Genomic DNA, 19,838 nt, shown 5'->3' on the forward strand with positions numbered 1-19,838 from the left:
TAAGTATGCAAATCGCTTTTGCATTTAAAAATACCATTTTACTTTTGTAGTAGGTCATTTTTGGCATATATATCCGCCAAAAAAAAACAACAACAACAAAAAAAAAAAAACAATAAAAACAAAATAATATATGTTTATTAATTTTATGTTGTTCTTGTTTAAAAATATCAAAACTTCGCTTTTAACTGAAATTTTTTAACACACAGTGGACCCACGTGGCCTAATACGAGTTTTGTGAAAACATATACTCTTTTTGTTATCCTGTTCTCTATTTATACAAACCCCTTCATTTAATCCATCATATACGTCGACTGCATTCTGTGCCATTGCACACTCCACACTTCCAGAGGCGTATTAAGCTGCTAGTAGGTCCGCTAACTCCCTTACTCCTTCAATGTTCTATTGCCCTTTTTCTGTTAGCAAGGGTGTCATGTGGCCATCACAACGACAAGCCGCCTCTACTTTTACTTAGCTATTGTCAGTTACTTATTAGATCTGGGTGGACCCAGAGACGACCTGGAAATACCGAAATTAAAAATCCTAGTCTTCAGCAAGATTCGAACACGGGAGCAATCAGCTCGGAAACCGAGCGCTTTACCAATCAGCCACCGCATCTCCTTATACTTTGGTGTATACAATTGCAGCTCTATAATAAAATTGAATAGACTTTCACATTACTTAGTTAAATTTTACTGTTTCCTCTTCAAGGTACACAACTGACGTCATATTCCACTCAAGCTACGTCACGTTCTTCCAAAAAGCTCCCCCCCCCCTCTCTCTCTTCCTGTAGTCAGCACACCTCTCAATCTTATCTTCCCGCATCCAGCCCAGCACAGACTCCTTCATTCATTAACTTCCTTCTGCTGTCTATACATCGGAACTGGAGTTTTGATGTCTCGTGGTTGTGATAGCAGATAACTCAATGATACTCAACATCAACCGAGAGAGAGAGAGAAAAAACGAATAAAACTTTTTTTTTTTGGAACCACTCACCCCATCTTCCCTACCCACCTCTTCCTCCTTTTTACCTGTTTCCAGTGTATGTGTGCGTGCTATGAGGTACTATGCGTAGTGAAGGGGGCATGTGTGTTTAAGTTAGTGGTAGGAGAGGGTTGGTTTCTTCAAGAGGTCCGCCCGATTCCAAATGTATGTTTTCCCCCCATTGAAATCTAAAATTCTAATTTTAGCCGAAAAGAAATATGTCTGCAGCTCGTGCTGCGGTTAACGCAGGTCTTTATCTTTCGCAATCGTCCAGATCTAATTGTAAATAGTTCGAGCAATACATCTTGTGTTGTGGCAACTTCTCAGTGGTGACAGTTTCATCCAATCTGTGTGGCCGCTGGATAGACTACAAAACATGGAGCCAAGGTTCTAGGGATGAAACGTTTTTCCCGAAAGGTGTAAGTTTTCGGAAACTTTTTTTTTTTGTTTAAATTGTCAAGCTGACATTTTTAGACTCAATTCTAGACCAGTAATATAAGATCTCTATTTAATAAGTAATATAAGATCTCTATTTAATAAGTAATATAAGATCTCTATTTCAGCGTCGTGTACGTTTTATTTTGTATATAGGGTTTTGATGAATGCATCGAGAAGGTTCTGAAATTATTTATTATTATAATTATTAATACTAAAAGCCAGTGTTTCTCAAACTGTGTTCCGCGGAACCCTAGTGTTTCGCGAGGCCTGTATAGGTGTTCCACGAATTGTTGGGAAAATCGTAGTAAGAAATTACGTGAATTTATCTCCCCCCCCCCCCCCCCCAAAAAAAAATAAGCAAAGTGTTCCATTCTATAGTCAGAATGAGTTAAGAGGTCCGTTATTGAGAAATTCTGGGAAACATTGCTATAAGCTATGATATGACATTTATCCAATTAAATAAAAAAATTAAATTATCTACTGTTTGTGTACGAGGTGGTAGTGGTTCAAAGCTTGGCTTCCGAACCGAGGGGATTTTGGATTTCGGGATCTTTAGGGCGTCTCTGATCCCACCCAGATCTAATGACGTTATTTGTAGAAAGGTAAAGGGCGGTTGGTCGTTGTGCTGGCCACACGATAACAACGTCAACCGTCGGCCATAGAAACAGATGGCATTGACATCATAGATGTTTACATTTACTTATCTTCTCTTAGGGGCATTGTGACTTGAACAGTGTTGTTATAGTTTCTGCGGTCGGTCAAGGGCCTACAATGGTCAGAGTTGGCTAGCTGGGAAACTAAAATGTAGCTATTAGAGCTGAGAAGAATTCCCCTAGCTAAACTTCTACTGTCATAAAGGGATACATGCTTAATATTATCAATTTAGAAGACTAATACTTTAGCTCAGTGACCTTAGCAATATTTCTTGGGTGTGGTTTGTAAGGATGTGTCTTATGTCGAAGTGTTTAGACTCGTTCTCTTCTTCACTGTTACGTAATATATTTGGCTGTAGCAAAAAAAAAAATAATAAAAAAAATTATAAAATGGAAAGAACTGCATATTTATAGATGTATCACTCCATACTGTAAAGATTTTTTCATTTCTCTAAATCCCTTCCCTTTTCTATTTCAAACAAAATTAATTAATGAACACTAAATAAATAATAAATAGGATACTTTTATGTTTGATTTATGTTTGTTACAGACAATGTTATCAGAATGGGAAGTGGGAGAAATAACGAGTCACATTTTATCAGACAGACAGACAGACAGGGGGACTTAATATAATCTTTGGATGTATGCTTCCTTTCATCTGAATAGAGAAACTTGTAAAACATCTTTAGATTTATCTACAACCTACAAGGTTGTTGGAGAGAAAACAAACGAATAGGTTTCAGTGGTTCTGTTAAATATGTCAGTAGCGGCGGCAGTCACAAGTTGGTGGGGGGGGGGCGGAAACTGGTTGGGTCACTGACGGTGGGTCGCAGAGCACGTGGCTGACGAAACAGTTTTTTTTTTTAAATTTTTAACTAACTGATCGAGTAGTTTGTTTGCCTGATCCTGCGTTGTTGCTATGCGAGGTTGTATCTGATAGACAATGGCTTTCGCCCCAGTCAGGATTGTCCTTTATTTGGCTCATTTTGGGTTCACCATTTTTCTCACTAAAAGTTTTAGTCCAGTGCTGACGTTATATATACATAATACCCCCGCGTTGTGTCTCGTGTAGATAATGGAGGTAATACTCAAGTCACCAAACAACACAGACGAAAGACCAACAATGCAAAAATGCTCGAATAATACCTTAATAAGGAATCAATGGGACAGTCGTATGTCATATCAGCTAAATAGCTAAGCCCGTAAAGTAAAACCTTGTTTCTCTCTAAAGCCGCCAAAAGTATGCGGCGTTTACCTTTGCACCCCAAATGCTGTACTTCTTTTAATTGTCACGGTATTGTCAATAAACCGAAAGTTATCCTTTTAGTATTATGCCATCGTATTGCCGAATTCCTAATCGTGTCCTAAGTACATGCAACTCGAGGTTCCGGGTTCGAATCCTGGTGAAGACTGGGATTTGTACTATCGGGATCTTTAGGGCGCCTCTGAGTCCACCAGCTCTAATAGGTGCCTGACATTAGTTGGGGAAAAGTAAAGGCGGTTGGTCGTTGTGCTGGCCACATGACACCCTCGTTAACCGTGGGCCACAGAAGCATTTTACATCATCTGCCCCATAGACCACAAGGTCTGAAAAGGGAACTTTACTTTTTTTTTACATAAATTCTTAAGGAAAAAAAAACACAACCCTTACCTCGACCCACAGATTCAAAAAGAGATAGACTTGTTGGGCAATGCAATTTTAGCAAAAACACTAAAGGAGATCCAATCTGTGTAATTTTTCTCTATCATGGTTGAAAGCACTCAAGAAGAATAAAAATATATTAAATAATCATGACTTTGTGAAATTGTTTTGTGAGCTCCGATGACAAACTACCCAAAAAATTGCAATCACATAGTCATTTGTAAATTTTCATATTTGTGAGAACCAGAAGTCTGCAGGATTGACTGAACTAATACTCTAAGTAATGAGGTATCACAATCTTTTTTAAATTACTTACCAGCCAAAGCAATGATGATTTTCCAATATGAGCGGACAGTAAAATGGCCTTCTGGTTAGTTCGCATTATGCTCACTACGCTAAACAGTACTTAAGCTTGATATTTAATGATTCTGTCGGCTGTGCTCATGAACTTGCATTGGGATGTCTTTTAGTAAATGTACCAATACATACAAACTACTGGATTTCTTTGTCACACAAAATATTTGTCCTATGTGGGGAGGGGGGCACCAACATTTTCTTGAACCCGGCCCACGGGTGTGCCTTGCTACGCCACTGGTAATAGTCATTATTTGAGATTACTGTTTAGCATATTTAACGTGTACATACCTACTTATTTAATAAGTATAATATGCTAAATTTTAGTAATTATTATACATTTAAAACATTTAAAATAAAAGCTTTAAGAGTTTACACATAAAATAAACACAATGTCAGTAATTACTATATTTGAAGTGCAAACAATTAAACATCGCTTAGAGCTTCTATTATTAATAATAAAAAAATGCATATCTACAAATCAACAATGTTATGTTTAATATCATCAATTGCTCTCCCTTGGTTTCATTTTTTAAAGTTATGTATTCAATCTTCCCAATCAACCTAAAAGAGTCGAATGGAAGTCACTTGGCTTTAAAAATATTCGAGTGAAGTTAAAAACCAACTTATTTTTTTTTTATTAAGGAAATTTTCTGATTCCTTCAGTTTCACAGCCTTTGTGAATAACTGGCCTGATCGTGTGGTATGCGTCTTGGACTGTCGTTTGACATTCGCGAGGATCGCAGGTTCGAACCTTGCCCGCCTCTCTTACCAACCATCCTACAGGAAGTTTGGGCTAAGGTGCTATTATCTTTCAAATCTGAAGTGTAACGTGTAAATAAAAAACAAATATTGAAGCTGACCTGTACACAGACATGAACACAGTCACGTGACTACATTGCTATAATATTTTAAACGTATATGATAAAGGGGGACGTGTTGGTCAAGTGGTAAAGCGCTTGGCTTATGAACCGTAGGGTTCCGGGTTCAAATCTAGTTGAAGATTTGGAGTTATTTTAATTTCGGTATTTAAAGGAAATCCCTGACTCCACCCAACTCTAATGGTTGACTGATATTAGTTGGGGAAAATAAAGCGGTTTATCCTTGTGCTGGCCACATGACACCCATGCTAACCATAGGTTACAGAAATAGAAGACATTTTCATCATCTGTGCAATAGATCACAAGGTCTGAAAGGGGTACTTTTAACAGAAACATTTCACTGTTTTCTGTATACGATCTTTGTTTCCCATGCCAAGAAAGTTTGTTGTTATGTTTATAAACATTTTTTTATATCACTTGTACACTGTATTTTTACAGCTCGCTTCGCAGATGCCAGAATACAAGGTCCAGGAAGTGAAAAAATCCGGACTTATCATCGTGCATTATGGGATATTTAAGATCGGCTGGGATTGGTTGATTCTTCTGTGCACTTTCTACCTGGCGATTATGGTTCCGTTCAATGCTGCCTTTAAGCGGGATGCTCGATTCGTCTACTTTGACGCTGGCGTAGAGGTTTTATTCGCCATAGGTAGGCTGTTGTATCTCTTTTGTGAAAAAGAGGGGGGGGGGGAACAACGTAACAACGTGACCCCAGGTCTTAATTACTGTACTGACTTGAAAGTTCATTTGGAAAAAAAAAAGGGGGTGGGGACCTGGATGGTACGCTTATGTGTTATGACTGAAACATATAGAGGATTAATTTGTAAATAAAATTAGGAGTTCCTTGGAACACCATTATTTGTTCAAACATTCATAAATACAAAATGTTTTAACAGGGTCAGGGAATGTTATTACTCACAGACGTTTATGATTAGTGGATGTGTCTAGATTTGTGCGTATATGTCTCAATGAATGTATATGTCATAATGAGTGTATGTGTCTCAATGAGTACGTGTGTCTCAATGTGTGCATATTTGTCTCAGTGTGTGTATGTCTCAATGTGTGCATGTGTCTAAATGAGTATATGTGTTTTCAATGTGTGTATATCTCGAATTTATGTCTATTTATCTTAATGTGTGTATGTGCGTCTCAATGTGTGTATTAGTCTCAATGCATGTATAAACTTTATATAATTCACGCAATCGACATGAATATAATAATTATTATTATTACTTAATTTGAATTGAAAACATTACCCAATGACTCAAACACAGCAAGTAGTTCACTGTTGCCTAGGGTACAATGTGTATGCGATTGCGAGGAATATATTTCTGTATTTTGTTTAGATATTGTTAAGTATTTCTGAATCTTCTGCCTAAATGTATTAGTAGGCACACAAATAAAAACACTGCAAAGAACTTGACGACTAAACTTTCAGTTTCATATAGCTTTATTGTCTATTAACTCTAACAATTCGTCACTGTAACATGTAGCGTAGAAGACTGTGCAATATCTGTCAGCTTACAGTTAGCTATACTTCGTTGCAATTCATCTCTTCACTTCGTTGCTATTCATCTCTTCTCAACTTGCATCGAGCCGTATTCCACAGAACAGACCAACGACACACTTCCCAGTGTCGCTCCAGGTCTCCCAAAGCTGAACCAAGTCGTACTCAAGTCTAACGAATCAGAGCCGCACACGTCTTACATCGACTGTATCGACTGTAACGGCTCCACTGTAGTTCGCTGTATAGACTTTAACGACAGTAGTCCACTCCAGTTAACTCTACCCTAGTTAACTTGCATCGAGTCGTACACATCTCTCTTCTAGTGTCTCGCACAGTAGACAACAGTACCGGCGACTCATTCACGACTGCCTTTCACATTAACTCTCTGGCTTATATAGAGTCCCTAATCGCTTGTCCATAGTTGCACAAACACGGCTAGTATCCTCTGGAATAACACGTGAGGAAACGTCACATCCTGTCTTTGTTTATACATGTAGATTCCAGAAAACATCGGCTGCAGTGTCATCTTGCCGTTGTGACCTCTATCTGTCACTGAACATTGCTAGTACCTTCTGGAATAACACGTAAGGACACGTCACATCCTGTCTTTGTTGATTCATGTACATTCCAGAGAACACCCGCTGCTGTGTTATCTCCCGGGGTCATACGTTGACCTCTACCACTGTCATTTGTAACACTATCATCGACTAACTCTAGCTCGTGTTCGGAAAAAACAATAACAACCAAAGCAATTTTTAAAAAAGCTAATATAAGGGAAATAACCGCCAATTTCTGCTATTGAACTGAAAATGTCAGGGTTTAGTTCCTTCTCTGCCTTATAAAACAAAAATTAATTAATTAGAACTACTTGATTACCTTAGGCATGCGTTATGAGTACACTACTGAATGGTAGTGAATCATGGACCACCTACGCAAAGCAAGAGAGAAAACTTAACTCATTCCATTTGCGATGTCTCCGTAGGACTTTGAAAATCACATGGAAAGAAAAAGTGTGCAATACTGAGATCCTTGCACGAACAGGTATTCCCAGCATCTTTACAGCCCTCAGACAATGCCGTTTACGCAGGCTTGGACATGTTCGCAGGATGGAGGTCAAACGCATCCCGAAAGTCATCCTCTACGGACAACTCGCAACTGGCTCAAGAAAAACTGTTCGCCCCCACCTCCGTTACATAGATGTAATAAAACGGGACCTCAAATCAGTGAACATCAATACAAACCATTGGGAAGACATAGCTCTAGACCGCATCAGATGGAGAGTGAGAGTGACCTAGAAAGCTATGGACAGTGAAAGAACATGGGCCTCAGCCCTGGAAGAAAAACGTACAATGTGAGAAATAGGCAACTCCTCTACCACCGAAGCAAAAGCCACCTTAACCTGCGATATTTGTGGACGTTAGTGTCTCTCCAAAATAGGGCTCCACAGCCACAAAAGGAAGTGTGCGAGATGAACCATAGTCGTTCTACGACTGAAGGAGGTCAATGGATTACCTTTTTGATTAGTTTTAGGATTGTCTCGTGTAATGTCATCGACTATGAATAATTATGCAAAATTTCAACTTGATTCTCGGAATGTGAAATGGGAGAAAAAAAAAACGTTCAAAATTTATAGCAGACAGACAGACAGGCAGACAGACAGACAGAGTGAGTTGATATAATCTTTGTATATATTGTTTCATATAAAGTAGCTAGATTTAAAATGTTGATAATCGTTGTTGAAGTTGATAAGAATGACTCACACATCTCTTCTGTTCCAGACATTGTCCTTAACTTCCGGACGACATTTCTGAACAAAAGTGGCCAGGTAGTCTACGACTCCCGCCTGATTGCCTTAAATTACATCCGGGGATGGTTCCTACTTGACCTACTTGCAGCAATACCTTTTGACGTCATGTACGCATTCAGTGGAGAAACGGTAGTACACTGATTATAATTTTTTATTTCAATTTTAGATTGGGATTTTTTTAAATTGAAAAATGGAATACTTTATTTTTCAGTTGTTGTTTTTTTTTCATGCGCTATAGATTCAATATTGTGATGTCTATGACTTGTACCAAGTTATTGTTTCGGTTAATACTAGAGGCTGCTTTAATAAAAGGCAAACATTGGGATTTAACTAGGTAAATAAATGGAACCTTTAACTATATAGTCACTACCAACATATCAAAAAGTTGAGGTATTTGGATTAATGCTTCACTGGAATAGTTTTAGATTAAATCAAAGAAACTGTACTATATCCGTTAGCGTGGGTCCTCCAGCCGCACATTTGCTCAGCTACAATATGTCTTATGGATATAATAAGTGTTCTTTAATCGGTCGTTGAGTTTAAGCATCACATTGCTAGTACAGCTAAACCGATGTAGGCGTATTATATTTTTAATTGTAGAACTTGAATTGACTTGAACAGCCTTCTTTTTGAAACAAAACTTAATTTAACTTTCATTAGCGATACATACAAAAGGAACTTGAGATCTAAAATAAACTGATAATTAGAGAAAATTGTATTCGCTACAAAAACGCGTCCTTAAACTCTCACTTCTTTGGGTTGTCTCACGTTCTTAGCTTAGATTATGACAGAGACGCTCATCTTGCATCATTCTACAGTCTAACAAATAATGATCACCTTGGAAACACACACACACACACTCCATCACAGGGAGGCGCTAAGAATAAATCTATATGCTTCCCAGTGCATTTGCAATTATATAATCTAACTATATAGATCGGTAAAGCCAATGTGCTTCCCACAGATTTTTTGTTTATGTCCGCCCATAGTACGGTCATTTGAGCCCAAGTTATATCATCAACAATCTGGCTTGCTTAGCAGGCCATCACAGGATGCCTCTATTATACATACTTATGTTACTGGCAAACTGAGAACTCCAGGCCTAGGCAACATGTATAAGGATTTGAACAATTGTGTTAATTCTTTTTTTTTAATAATGATGATTATTGATTTTTGTTGTTATTAATTTAACAATAATTGTTGTCAGGCCTTCTCAAATAACAAGTTACCCCAAACAATATATACTACTATTTTCGGCTTGCTAGTATACATATCTATTTATAGGCATATGTCTTGATTCATGTCACCAAATGATGTTAACTTATGAAGGTGATTTTGAGAACGCCTTTTACGTGTTACCCAAGATTGATGTTGTTTCTATGTTTGAACCTTTGGTTGTGGTCTAACCCTTGCCTTAGATTTAGTCTAGTGACTCTGTTAGTGTTGATATGGTGTATGTCATTCAATGAGATGTTCTAACAAAACAACAAATAAATCAATCTATGCAAATACTTTTCTCTGTATCAACTTGAACTCCTTCGATCATTTCTGTTCTTTCAGTTGTATTGCAGAAATATTGTCCCGTAGCAGTTTTCCCTTTCATTTGCCTAAAAATTCTTATTTTGAAAAAAATTTAAGTTTGTTATTCAAAATCCCTAAGTATAGAATAAGAAAATTTGGATACTGTATGGAATAATCGGATTGAATCTAATCGGAACAGGATCGTATCCTATCAGATCGTCATTGAAAAATAAAAAAATAGAAGTCTGGGAATCGAACCCATGATGTTCACGAAACCACGACATTCAACTTCTCTCCCAGATTTAGTAATTACAAGATTTCCCAGCAACAAACCAGCTTCAAACATTTTCCCACGAAGAGATTGTAAGCTAATAGTCGAAATGAAAAGAAACAAAAATGCTACTATTTAAAAGAAAAAAAAACACCATTTTGCCATTATGTATAGTTCTCAAGAGCCCTATATTGTAAGGAATCTTTTAAGAAGCGAATTTAGTAGAGAAAACAAAATCACGAGTTGACGATATTTAGATGGTGCTCCTATCAGAGAAGAAAACGTAATTTAGTAGAGAAAACAAAATCACGAGTTGACGATATTTAGATGGTGCTCCTATCAGAGAAGAAAACGTAATTTAGTAGAGAAAACAAAATCACGAGTTGACGATATTTAGATGGTGCTCCTATCAGAGAAGAAAACGTAATTTCACCAGAAACAATCCTTTATTTGTTTCTCTGGATTCAAATGCTCACAAAATGATCTGACTCGCGTGCCCTAACAGAACCGATTTGATTGGTCTATACAGCCGAGACCATTCGTTAAAGAAGGCCCTAACACTGACCTGCAACGTCACAGATTGTGGGCAGTTTAGACCATTAGCTCGTTGCCACGTCCTACAGACCCTTGACGTGGCAACAAGATATTGGTCTAAATTGCCCACAAGTTGTGACGTTGCGGCCTTCTATAATGATAGGTATCTATTAAACCACCAGTTTTGATTTGGTCTGTAATATAATTGTTTTGTTTTTTGTTTTCTTTAATACTATTATTTGCACAACTTGACCTGCTGAAAGGAAGATTCCAACAATTCTATGGTAATACGTTTGTGTCATATTCTATTTTTTTGGTACGATTCTCACTTCCACAGCCTGCTACTACAACCATTATACACAACAAATACACACATACACCAATATAGCTTGACCATTTTTGTTTACTTTTTTGTTTGGTGTCAGTTTATAAAGATTTGTATTCACAAGTTTAGGTTTACCATTTTCTTTATGTATATTCAGCAACGTGGTTTCATATCAAGTCTTTCAACTTCTGTGCTACCTATATATGTATATATGTCTTAGGCATTTTAATTCTCGAGAGACGATCCTTACCCTTTGTAAAGTCCTTAGGGATCACATAGGACCAGTACCAGGAAAAAGAAGAAGAGGCAGACAGAAAGCGATGGGAAGAGATCATAAAAGATTGAACAGACGTGTCATGGAATAATATTCTATCCAAGGCGAAGGATACAGAACAATGCAGAAAGACGGTGGACAGATTATGTGTGGTGCCTTAACAGTTCAACAGACTAAGGGATGGGTGAAGGTGAAGAACTTCTCATATGTCTAGTGAGGCCGATCCTTGATAAACAACTTCTGTCACATTTCGTGGATCTGTAATCTACATGCTGCAGCATATTCACCCTGGTGCTTTGGCCGGGGGGGGGGGGGGGGTAGACACAAGTCTTCATTAATGTATTTTTCAATAATTCTTTAAGCAAGATAAATTTCTCAGTAGTCAACTTATTGTAAATAGCGTTACAATGACAGTACACGACATCAGTTTCTTGCTTAATGCTCTGTACCTGGTGAAACTTCTTCCACTCCTTGGTCAGTGTTTGTGTTTGTGTCATCTGTTCAACAGCAAAAACAGTGACCCCTGCAAAGTCATCAAATTCTTTGCGCCTTAGTAGCCTTTTGATTGGTTAATTCGAAATGATAATGGGGCCCTCGCTGGGCTTACCAGCTAAATTGTATTTCATGAATAGTATTTAGCGTCTTTCTGTACAGAATATTTGTTTACGAAGGTTATAGCATCATCATTAGATGAAAGCAATGTCTTCGAGCGCGAATTTTAGTTTAGGAAAGGTGCAAGACAGAATCTAAATGACAATTATGTACAAAAAATAAAATTTAATTACAAAAAAAAAAAAAAAAAAAACTACATGTTTTGTTGATGTATCGGGAACTTTCTAACACTCCCCCCGCCCCCCCCCCCCCCCTTCAAAGTTAAAACTTTTCGACAGTTGAAATGTTCTTCCTGCAGGAATCTTTAGTCTGTTTATTCGGTCTTAATGTTTTGTTCCAATTATACAAAGGAGAGGGAAAGAAGTTATTATGAGAGTCACCTCCCGCAGAAGGAACAATATCATTTTCTTTTGAATCTTGTTAGTTTTTAGTGACATGATGTATTCCTACATCTAACGTACGGTTTGCTATTTGAGCATTGCCGCTACTTCCCTTACGAACTGGTACTAAAGTTTGCCTGACATACGAAGTGATGTTACTGATCTAGTTCTTTACTGCTTTTCTTTACACTCGTAGTTGACTTGACGCAATGATTGAGTTTCCTAATCAGAGCATGTGGGTTGTAGAGTTGGTCGACGATGAAATAGCATTTCCTTTTTTTTTATTATAAATCTACTTAGATTGACAAGTATCTCTATTAAGTACCCTTAGTATCTTTTATCAGAATCATATATTGCCTTTATTTATAACTGAAAATATTTTTTTAACAATCTATTGATATTTGAATGCAGTTATAAATGATATGTATGTAATTAGACATAAAGTAAAATACTTTTTTCAATTTAAATCTTATAATTTCCTCACTCTCTCTTTCACACACACACACACTTTTTAAATACTCTTTTTTATATCTTCCACTTATTACCTCACACAATATATCATCTTTGTAATGTATAACTTGTTTCAATATATACATCACAAAGTTATACCAATCTTTTAATTATGCTGATCTCAGTGATCTATTGGGAAGAAAAACAACAACTTTATCCTAAACTAAAAACAGATAAATGTGAAAACCTTGATTTATTGTTTCGTTTCTTTTGAGCTGAAGCATGACTTTCACTTTTTATTTTCTTTTAGTTTTTGAACAATTATACTTTGGTTATCTTATAAGTAGCCCTGGGTTAAATGATAAGATATGCATTTTCAAGTTTTTGAAATAAACAGTTACACACTAGTTATTGATCCATTAAATATGTGACATCTTTCATTTTTTGTATTTCTTCTATTGTCATATGGAGCATGATAAGGCTTATACTTGGTATTTATTTGATGTACATTGGTTTTCTTCTTTGTTTGTTTGTAAAAAGTTTAATATATTTCGTTCCTTCAGGATTGAAGATAATCTACATCCTAGCCCAAACCTCCCGCAGGATGATGCGGCGGGCGGGGTATGAACCCATGACCACCGTGACGAACGGACGATAGCCTAACGCGCCTACCGCACGACCAGGCAGCCATCCATGTATTAGTATTGTATCACTTCTCCCCAGCCCATACTCTAGGACTTCCATTTTTCTCAATTCTCTGAGATTATTAAACCTATGAAGTGTAGAGCCTTCATTTGTACAAAGCTTATATCAACTCACTCTGTCTGTCTGGTACAAGTTTTGTACACGTTATTTCTCCCACACTCAATCTTGGATCAAGTTGAAACTTTACACAATTATTTATTGCACCTAACAAAACATAAATCAATAAAAACAATCAACCAATTGAATTAACGAATTACTGGTAATTAATTAATGTGTATAAATCGAAAAGGGGGAATTTATGCTGCTCGTTGAGATATTTGCTGTATATATGGAGTTATTCCCCTTATTATGTTTTGTACTCGATGTTTGTCCCACTTCCCATTCTCAGATCAAGTTGAAATTTTGCATAATTATTCAAATCCAATGAAAATACACAAATCAATCAAAGAATAAACCAATTAGTTAATTAATTAAAGGTAATTAATTAATTTTAATGTCTATAGAAAAAAAGGCAGCTTATTTCTGCAGTATTGAAAAAATGCAGCGATTTTGTGGTTCTTCCCATTTATAAGCTGTGGTATTTAATTTTTTTTTAAATTTCCCTTGTTACATAGTTGAATTCTTAACTTTTAATTTAGAATTTCTTTTTTTAGCCCCTGGTACTCTACTTCACAAGAGACTCAACACGGAACTTTTGCTTTGTGAAAAGTTTAAGTTTTTTTTTTTTTTAACTTTTTCTGCACGTGATGCTTTGTAGTAACCTAAAACAATTTAAGCTATATGGCTGAGGCATTTCTTTTCTACTTTGGGGGCATTTCTTCCTTTCTGCTGGGGCATTTCTTTCTTTCGGCTGGGGAAATCCTTTTTTACTTCAGTGACATATCTTTTAAATTCAAATCTGTATTCGATTCATTTTATCTTATATAACTTCGATACCATTCTTTTCAAATCTTTACATGAAAATACCATGTTGAATGAGTTTTATTTTATTTCATATTATGTGAAACTTTGAGCATTAAACCTTGTGTTCCTAGCTCTAAAGTTTCTTAAAGTGTATAATTGTGTATAGTTGATAAAAACATTTGACCGTCAAGTCTAAAGGTCTCTGTTCAGATTCCCAAAACAATTTATCCCTTTGCTAAGAAGTAATTTAGTGGCTTAATTGGTACATAAACATAGCTGAGTTAATCGAATACTTGTGTAATTACTGCACTAAAAAATGGAACAAAATCATTAAAATATGTTACAAGCATTCAGGATTCATTATTATTTTCAAATCATTCTTTATATTGTTCTATTAATTATTCCAATGATGTAAGACCATTTGTTACTTTACTTTAAACTATCAATAAAATTCTTTGGGATTGGGTTGTTTTTGCCTTCATTGGTAATTGATGTAAGCACTCCACTTTCTATTAAATGCCTCAAATAAGTTAAAATAGGCAGTCCAAATGTTGACCTAGATATGAGGCTTGCAGTCCAAATGTCGACCTTGATATGTGGCTCAGATATTGGACCCAGGTAAACTGTTATCACCGACAGGAAAACGGACAAAAAGGCGAGTAACTGGCGCCTAAACTTCGGGGAGGAGGGGCTCGTTAGCCTTGGCTGGCTACCCAGCTGGAAGAAGAAACGCTTTCGCTGTCTTGCTGCTATATATCCAAACATGGGAAAGACTTTGCTCGTCAATCCTTAGGGGAAACCTACGAACCGTTCATTCTTTAGCAGTTAGCTGCACACAGTACTACGCCCTGGCAGAACCTTTATAATTGTCCAAGACTCGAAGAATTGTAAGCCCTTGGAATCTCTCTTCCATGGGCCAGTCTGAGTTTGCTGGTTCTGAAGTGTGTAGGCTATTGCCGTTCTTTTAGACAAGTCAGCTGCGTGGAGGGAGAGGAGATAGTTGCTTGGACGATAAAGTTCCGACCATATCTAATGCCCAGGCTTTCGTTTCATTTTGAAAGCATGAATCTAGTCGTTACGACTGAGGGAGGCCAAAAAAATCTTTATATTCAAGAACATTATTTTATTGATCTGTTATATGTGCTGCTAAACATCTCTTCTATCATTTTGTTACAGCAAATGAGTCATTCTGTGTATCTTGTATTTATAGCTAACTATGGTACACCTGTTGAAACTCGCTCGACTCCTGCGTCTTGCCAGGCTGCTCCAGAAGTTAGAGAGATATAACCAATACAGTGTAGTGGTCCTCGCCCTACTGATGTGTATGTTCGCCTTGCTTGCCCATTGGTTAGCTTGTATTTGGTATGCCATTGGAAAGGCTGAACTGGATGAGAACGACGCCAACTGGACAGTAGGTGGGTGAGGATTTACTAGCATTGACAGTCATTGACATGACATGAGTTATGTAAACATGTATAATAATTTTTTTTTAAATTGTGGAGCGCGTGCCCATTGCTGACATTTAAGTCTACAAAGCGACATTTCTTTTTCAAAATCATGAATTTTCACGCAAGATTGTTAGTATAATTAATGCTGTAGAGTTTACTATTTGATAGACCTCTGAATTTGTAGTCATCTTTGTAGGCTCGTGAAGTCCCGTACGCGTTTTGGAGATGTTCATTTTTAAGTTAGACACAGTGATATGATCATTATTGATATTTTGATTGTCAAGATCTGGTCTACGATAAAATAGAGAGTGAAAAGGAAGAGAAAATTGTTGGCGATATAATGAAATAAAAAAAGGAAGAAAAAGGAAAGTTTGGAGAGGTTTTGACATCAAAAGACAAATCAATGAATGTCAAGAACGCTATAATCAAAGCAACTCCATTCTATGATAAAAGTTACATTGTGTTACAAGCACAGGAGATTATCATTCATTTTGAAATGCTAAGAAGTGCAAATGGGTATAACTATCTTATTTATATTTATGTAGTTGGTTTGACAGATATATTGTCTTTTTTGAAGTAACGTGTGTATTATATGAGATAAGATATTGGAGACTTCATTAATGAAAATAGCCATAGGTTATTAGAATCAAGTCAAGAACACAATGGACTATTTTAGTAGAATATCCTCAGTATATAATATATATTATTATTTTATGTGTCCTTACAAACTGTGTTCGGTCTTTGTCATGGGAGCTACGCCAGTGCACTATGTATTTTAAGCTGGCATTGTAACAAATTCGAACAGAGAGAGATCTTTTACAAATTGGTATCAGATATAAAGCATGCCTGTTAATTTATATATATATATATATATATATATATATATTTGTGTGAAGCAAATATATTTTTTGATTAAATTTACATTTCCACGAAATATAATTTATTCTTAAAGTAAGAAGATGATGCGAGATAAGAACGGGTAGTGTCGCTAGTACAATAGTAAGGCAAATCAACAAGGCTAGACACTGTTGTCAAAGTGTTGGAAACTGTTGAAGAGCTCCACTTTTATTTGTCTGAAGGTTGGTTGTACGAGCTGTCTGAGAGGCTAGAGAACGTCATCATCAACAAGACCCACAACATCCCAGACATTGCCACCTCCTACCTGACAGCATTGTACTTCACCTGCTCCAGCCTGACCAGCGTCGGCTTCGGCAACGTCTCGGCCAACACCAACCCGGAGAAAATATTCTCCGTCTGCGCCATGTTAGTTGGAGGTGAGTATATGAAAAGAGTTGGAGGGAAGGGAAGAAAGAGGAGGAAGTCAACTGGAGATCGACCCATGAACCACATCATAGATAGGCCCTATCATTTAGCTGCTTAGAGCATTGATACACATCATAGGTAGGCCCTTTTATTTAGCTGCTTAGAGCATTGATACACATCATAGCTAGGCCCTTTTATTTAGCTGCTTAGAGCATTGATACACATCATAGATAGGCCCTTTTATTTAACTGATTAGAGCATTGATACACATCATAGCTAGGCCCTTTTATTTAGCTGCTTAGAGCATTGATACACATCATAGATAGGCCATTTTATTTAGCTGCTTAGAGCATTAATACACATCATAGATAGGCCCTTTTATTTAACTGATTAGAGCATTGATACACATCATAGATAGGCCCTTTTATTTAGCTGCTTAGAGCATTGATACACATCATAGATAGGCCCTTTTATTTAGCTGCTTAGAGCATTGATACACATCATAGATAGGCCCTTTTATTTAGCTGCTTAGAGCATTGATACACATCATAGAAAGGCCCATTCATTTAGCTGCTTAGAGCATTGATACACATCATAGAAAGGCCCATTCATTTAGCTGCTTAGAGCATTGATACACATCATAGGTAGGCCCTTTTATTTAGCTGATTAGAGGATTGATACACATCATAGAAAGGCCCATTCATTTAGCTGCTTAGAGCATTGATACACATCATAGGTAGGCCCTTTTATTTAGCTGATTAGAGCATTGATACACATCATAGAAAGGCCCATTCATTTAGCTGCTTAGAGCATTGATACACATCATAGAAAGGCCCATTCATTTAGCTGCTTAGAGCATTGATACACATCATAGGTAGGCCCTTTCATTTAGCTGATTAGAGCATTGATACACATCATAGGTAGGCCCTTTCATTTAGCTGCTTAGAGCATTGATACACATCATAGAAAGGCCCTTTCATTTAGCTGCTTAGAGCATTGATACACATCATAGAAAGGCCCTTTCATTTAGCTGCTTAGAGCATTGATACACATCATAGAAAGGCCCATTCATTTAGCTGCTTAGAGCATTGATACACATCATAGAAAGGCCCATTCATTTAGCTGCTTAGAGCATTGATACACATCATAGGTAGGCCCTTTCATTTAGCTGATTAGAGCATTGATACACATCATAGAAAGGCCCTTTCATATAGCTGATTAGAGCATTGATACACATCATAGATAGGCGCTTTTATTTAGCTGCTTAGATCATTGATACACATCATAGAAAAGCCCATTCATTTAGCTGCTTAGAGCATTGATACACATCATAGGTAGGCCCTTTTATTTAGCTGATTAGAGGATTGATACACATCATAGGTAGGCCCTTTCATTTAGCTGCTTAGAGCATTGATACACATCATAGAAAGGCCCATTCATTTAGCTGCTTAGAGCATTGATACACATCATAGAAAGGCCCATTCATTTAGCTGCTTAGAGCATTGATACACATCATAGATAGGCCCTTTTATTTAGCTGCTTAGAGCATTGATACACATCATAGATAGGCCCTTTTATTTAGCTGATTAGAGGATTGATACACATCATAGATAGGCCATTTTATTTAGCTGCTTAGAGCATTGATACACATCATAGAAAAGCCCATTCATTTAGCTGCTTAGAGCATTGATACACATCATAGGTAGGCCCTTTTATTTAGCTGATTAGAGGATTGATACACATCATAGATAGGCCATTTTATTTAGCTGCTTAGAGCATTGATACACATCATAGATAGGCCCTTTTATTTAACTGATTAGAGCATTGATACACATCATAGATAGGCCCTTTTATTTAGCTGCTTAGAGCATTGATACACATCATAGATAGGCCCTTTTATTTAGCTGCTTAGAGCATTGATACACATCATAGATAGGCCCTTTTATTTAGCTGCTTAGAGCATTGATACACATCATAGAAAGGCCCATTCATTTAGCTGCTTAGAGCATTAATACACATCATAGAAAGGCCCATTCATTTAGCTGCTTAGAGCATTGATACACATCATAGGTAGGCCCTTTTATTTAGCTGATTAGAGGATTGATACACATCATAGAAAGGCCCATTCATTTAGCTGCTTAGAGCATTGATACACATCATAGGTAGGCCCTTTTATTTAGCTGATTAGAGCATTGATACACATCATAGATAGGCCCTTTTATTTAGCTGCTTAGAGCATTGATACACATCATAGAAAGGCCCATTCATTTAGCTGCTTAGAGCATTGATACACATCATAGAAAGGCCCTTTCATTTAGCTGATTAGAGCATTGATACACATCATAGGTAGGCCCTTTCATTTAGCTGCTTAGAGCATTGATACACATCATAGAAAGGCCCTTTCATTTAGCTGCTTAGAGCATTGATACACATCATAGAAAGGCCCTTTCATTTAGCTGCTTAGAGCATTGATACACATCATAGAAAGGCCCATTCATTTAGCTGCTTAGAGCATTGATACACATCATAGAAAGGCCCATTCATTTAGCTGCTTAGAGCATTGATACACATCATAGGTAGGCCCTTTCATTTAGCTGATTAGAGCATTGATACACATCATAGAAAGGCCCTTTCATATAGCTGATTAGAGCATTGATACACATCATAGATAGGCGCTTTTATTTAGCTGCTTAGATCATTGATACACATCATAGAAAAGCCCATTCATTTAGCTGCTTAGAGCATTGATACACATCATAGGTAGGCCCTTTTATTTAGCTGATTAGAGGATTGATACACATCATAGGTAGGCCCTTTCATTTAGCTGCTTAGAGCATTGATACACATCATAGAAAGGCCCATTCATTTAGCTGCTTAGAGCATTGATAC

The 19,838-nt window shown here is 36.9% G+C and overlaps 1 protein-coding gene across 4 annotated transcripts in view; it reads left to right on the forward strand.

The window, feature by feature from the left end:
* Nucleotides 1-19,838, forward strand: part of LOC106078854 (potassium voltage-gated channel subfamily H member 8-like) — a 271,372-nt gene that overhangs the window by 227,073 nt on the left and 24,461 nt on the right. For 3 of the 4 annotated variants that reach the window (XM_056014827.1, XM_056014829.1, XM_056014830.1), the window contains exons 6-10: nt 5,388-5,598; nt 8,235-8,392; nt 10,853-10,873; nt 15,449-15,653; nt 16,766-16,960. In XM_056014827.1, coding sequence (XP_055870802.1) covers nt 5,388-5,598; nt 8,235-8,392; nt 10,853-10,873; nt 15,449-15,653; nt 16,766-16,960 — 790 coding nt within the window. The remainder of the gene's footprint in view (nt 1-5,387; nt 5,599-8,234; nt 8,393-10,852; nt 10,874-15,448; nt 15,654-16,765; nt 16,961-19,838) is intronic. The other variant, XM_056014828.1, reaches the window with a different exon arrangement.

This window comes from Biomphalaria glabrata, chromosome 16 (genome assembly GCF_947242115.1).
Source record: "Biomphalaria glabrata chromosome 16, xgBioGlab47.1, whole genome shotgun sequence".
NCBI classification, from domain to species: Eukaryota; Metazoa; Mollusca; class Gastropoda; family Planorbidae; genus Biomphalaria; species Biomphalaria glabrata.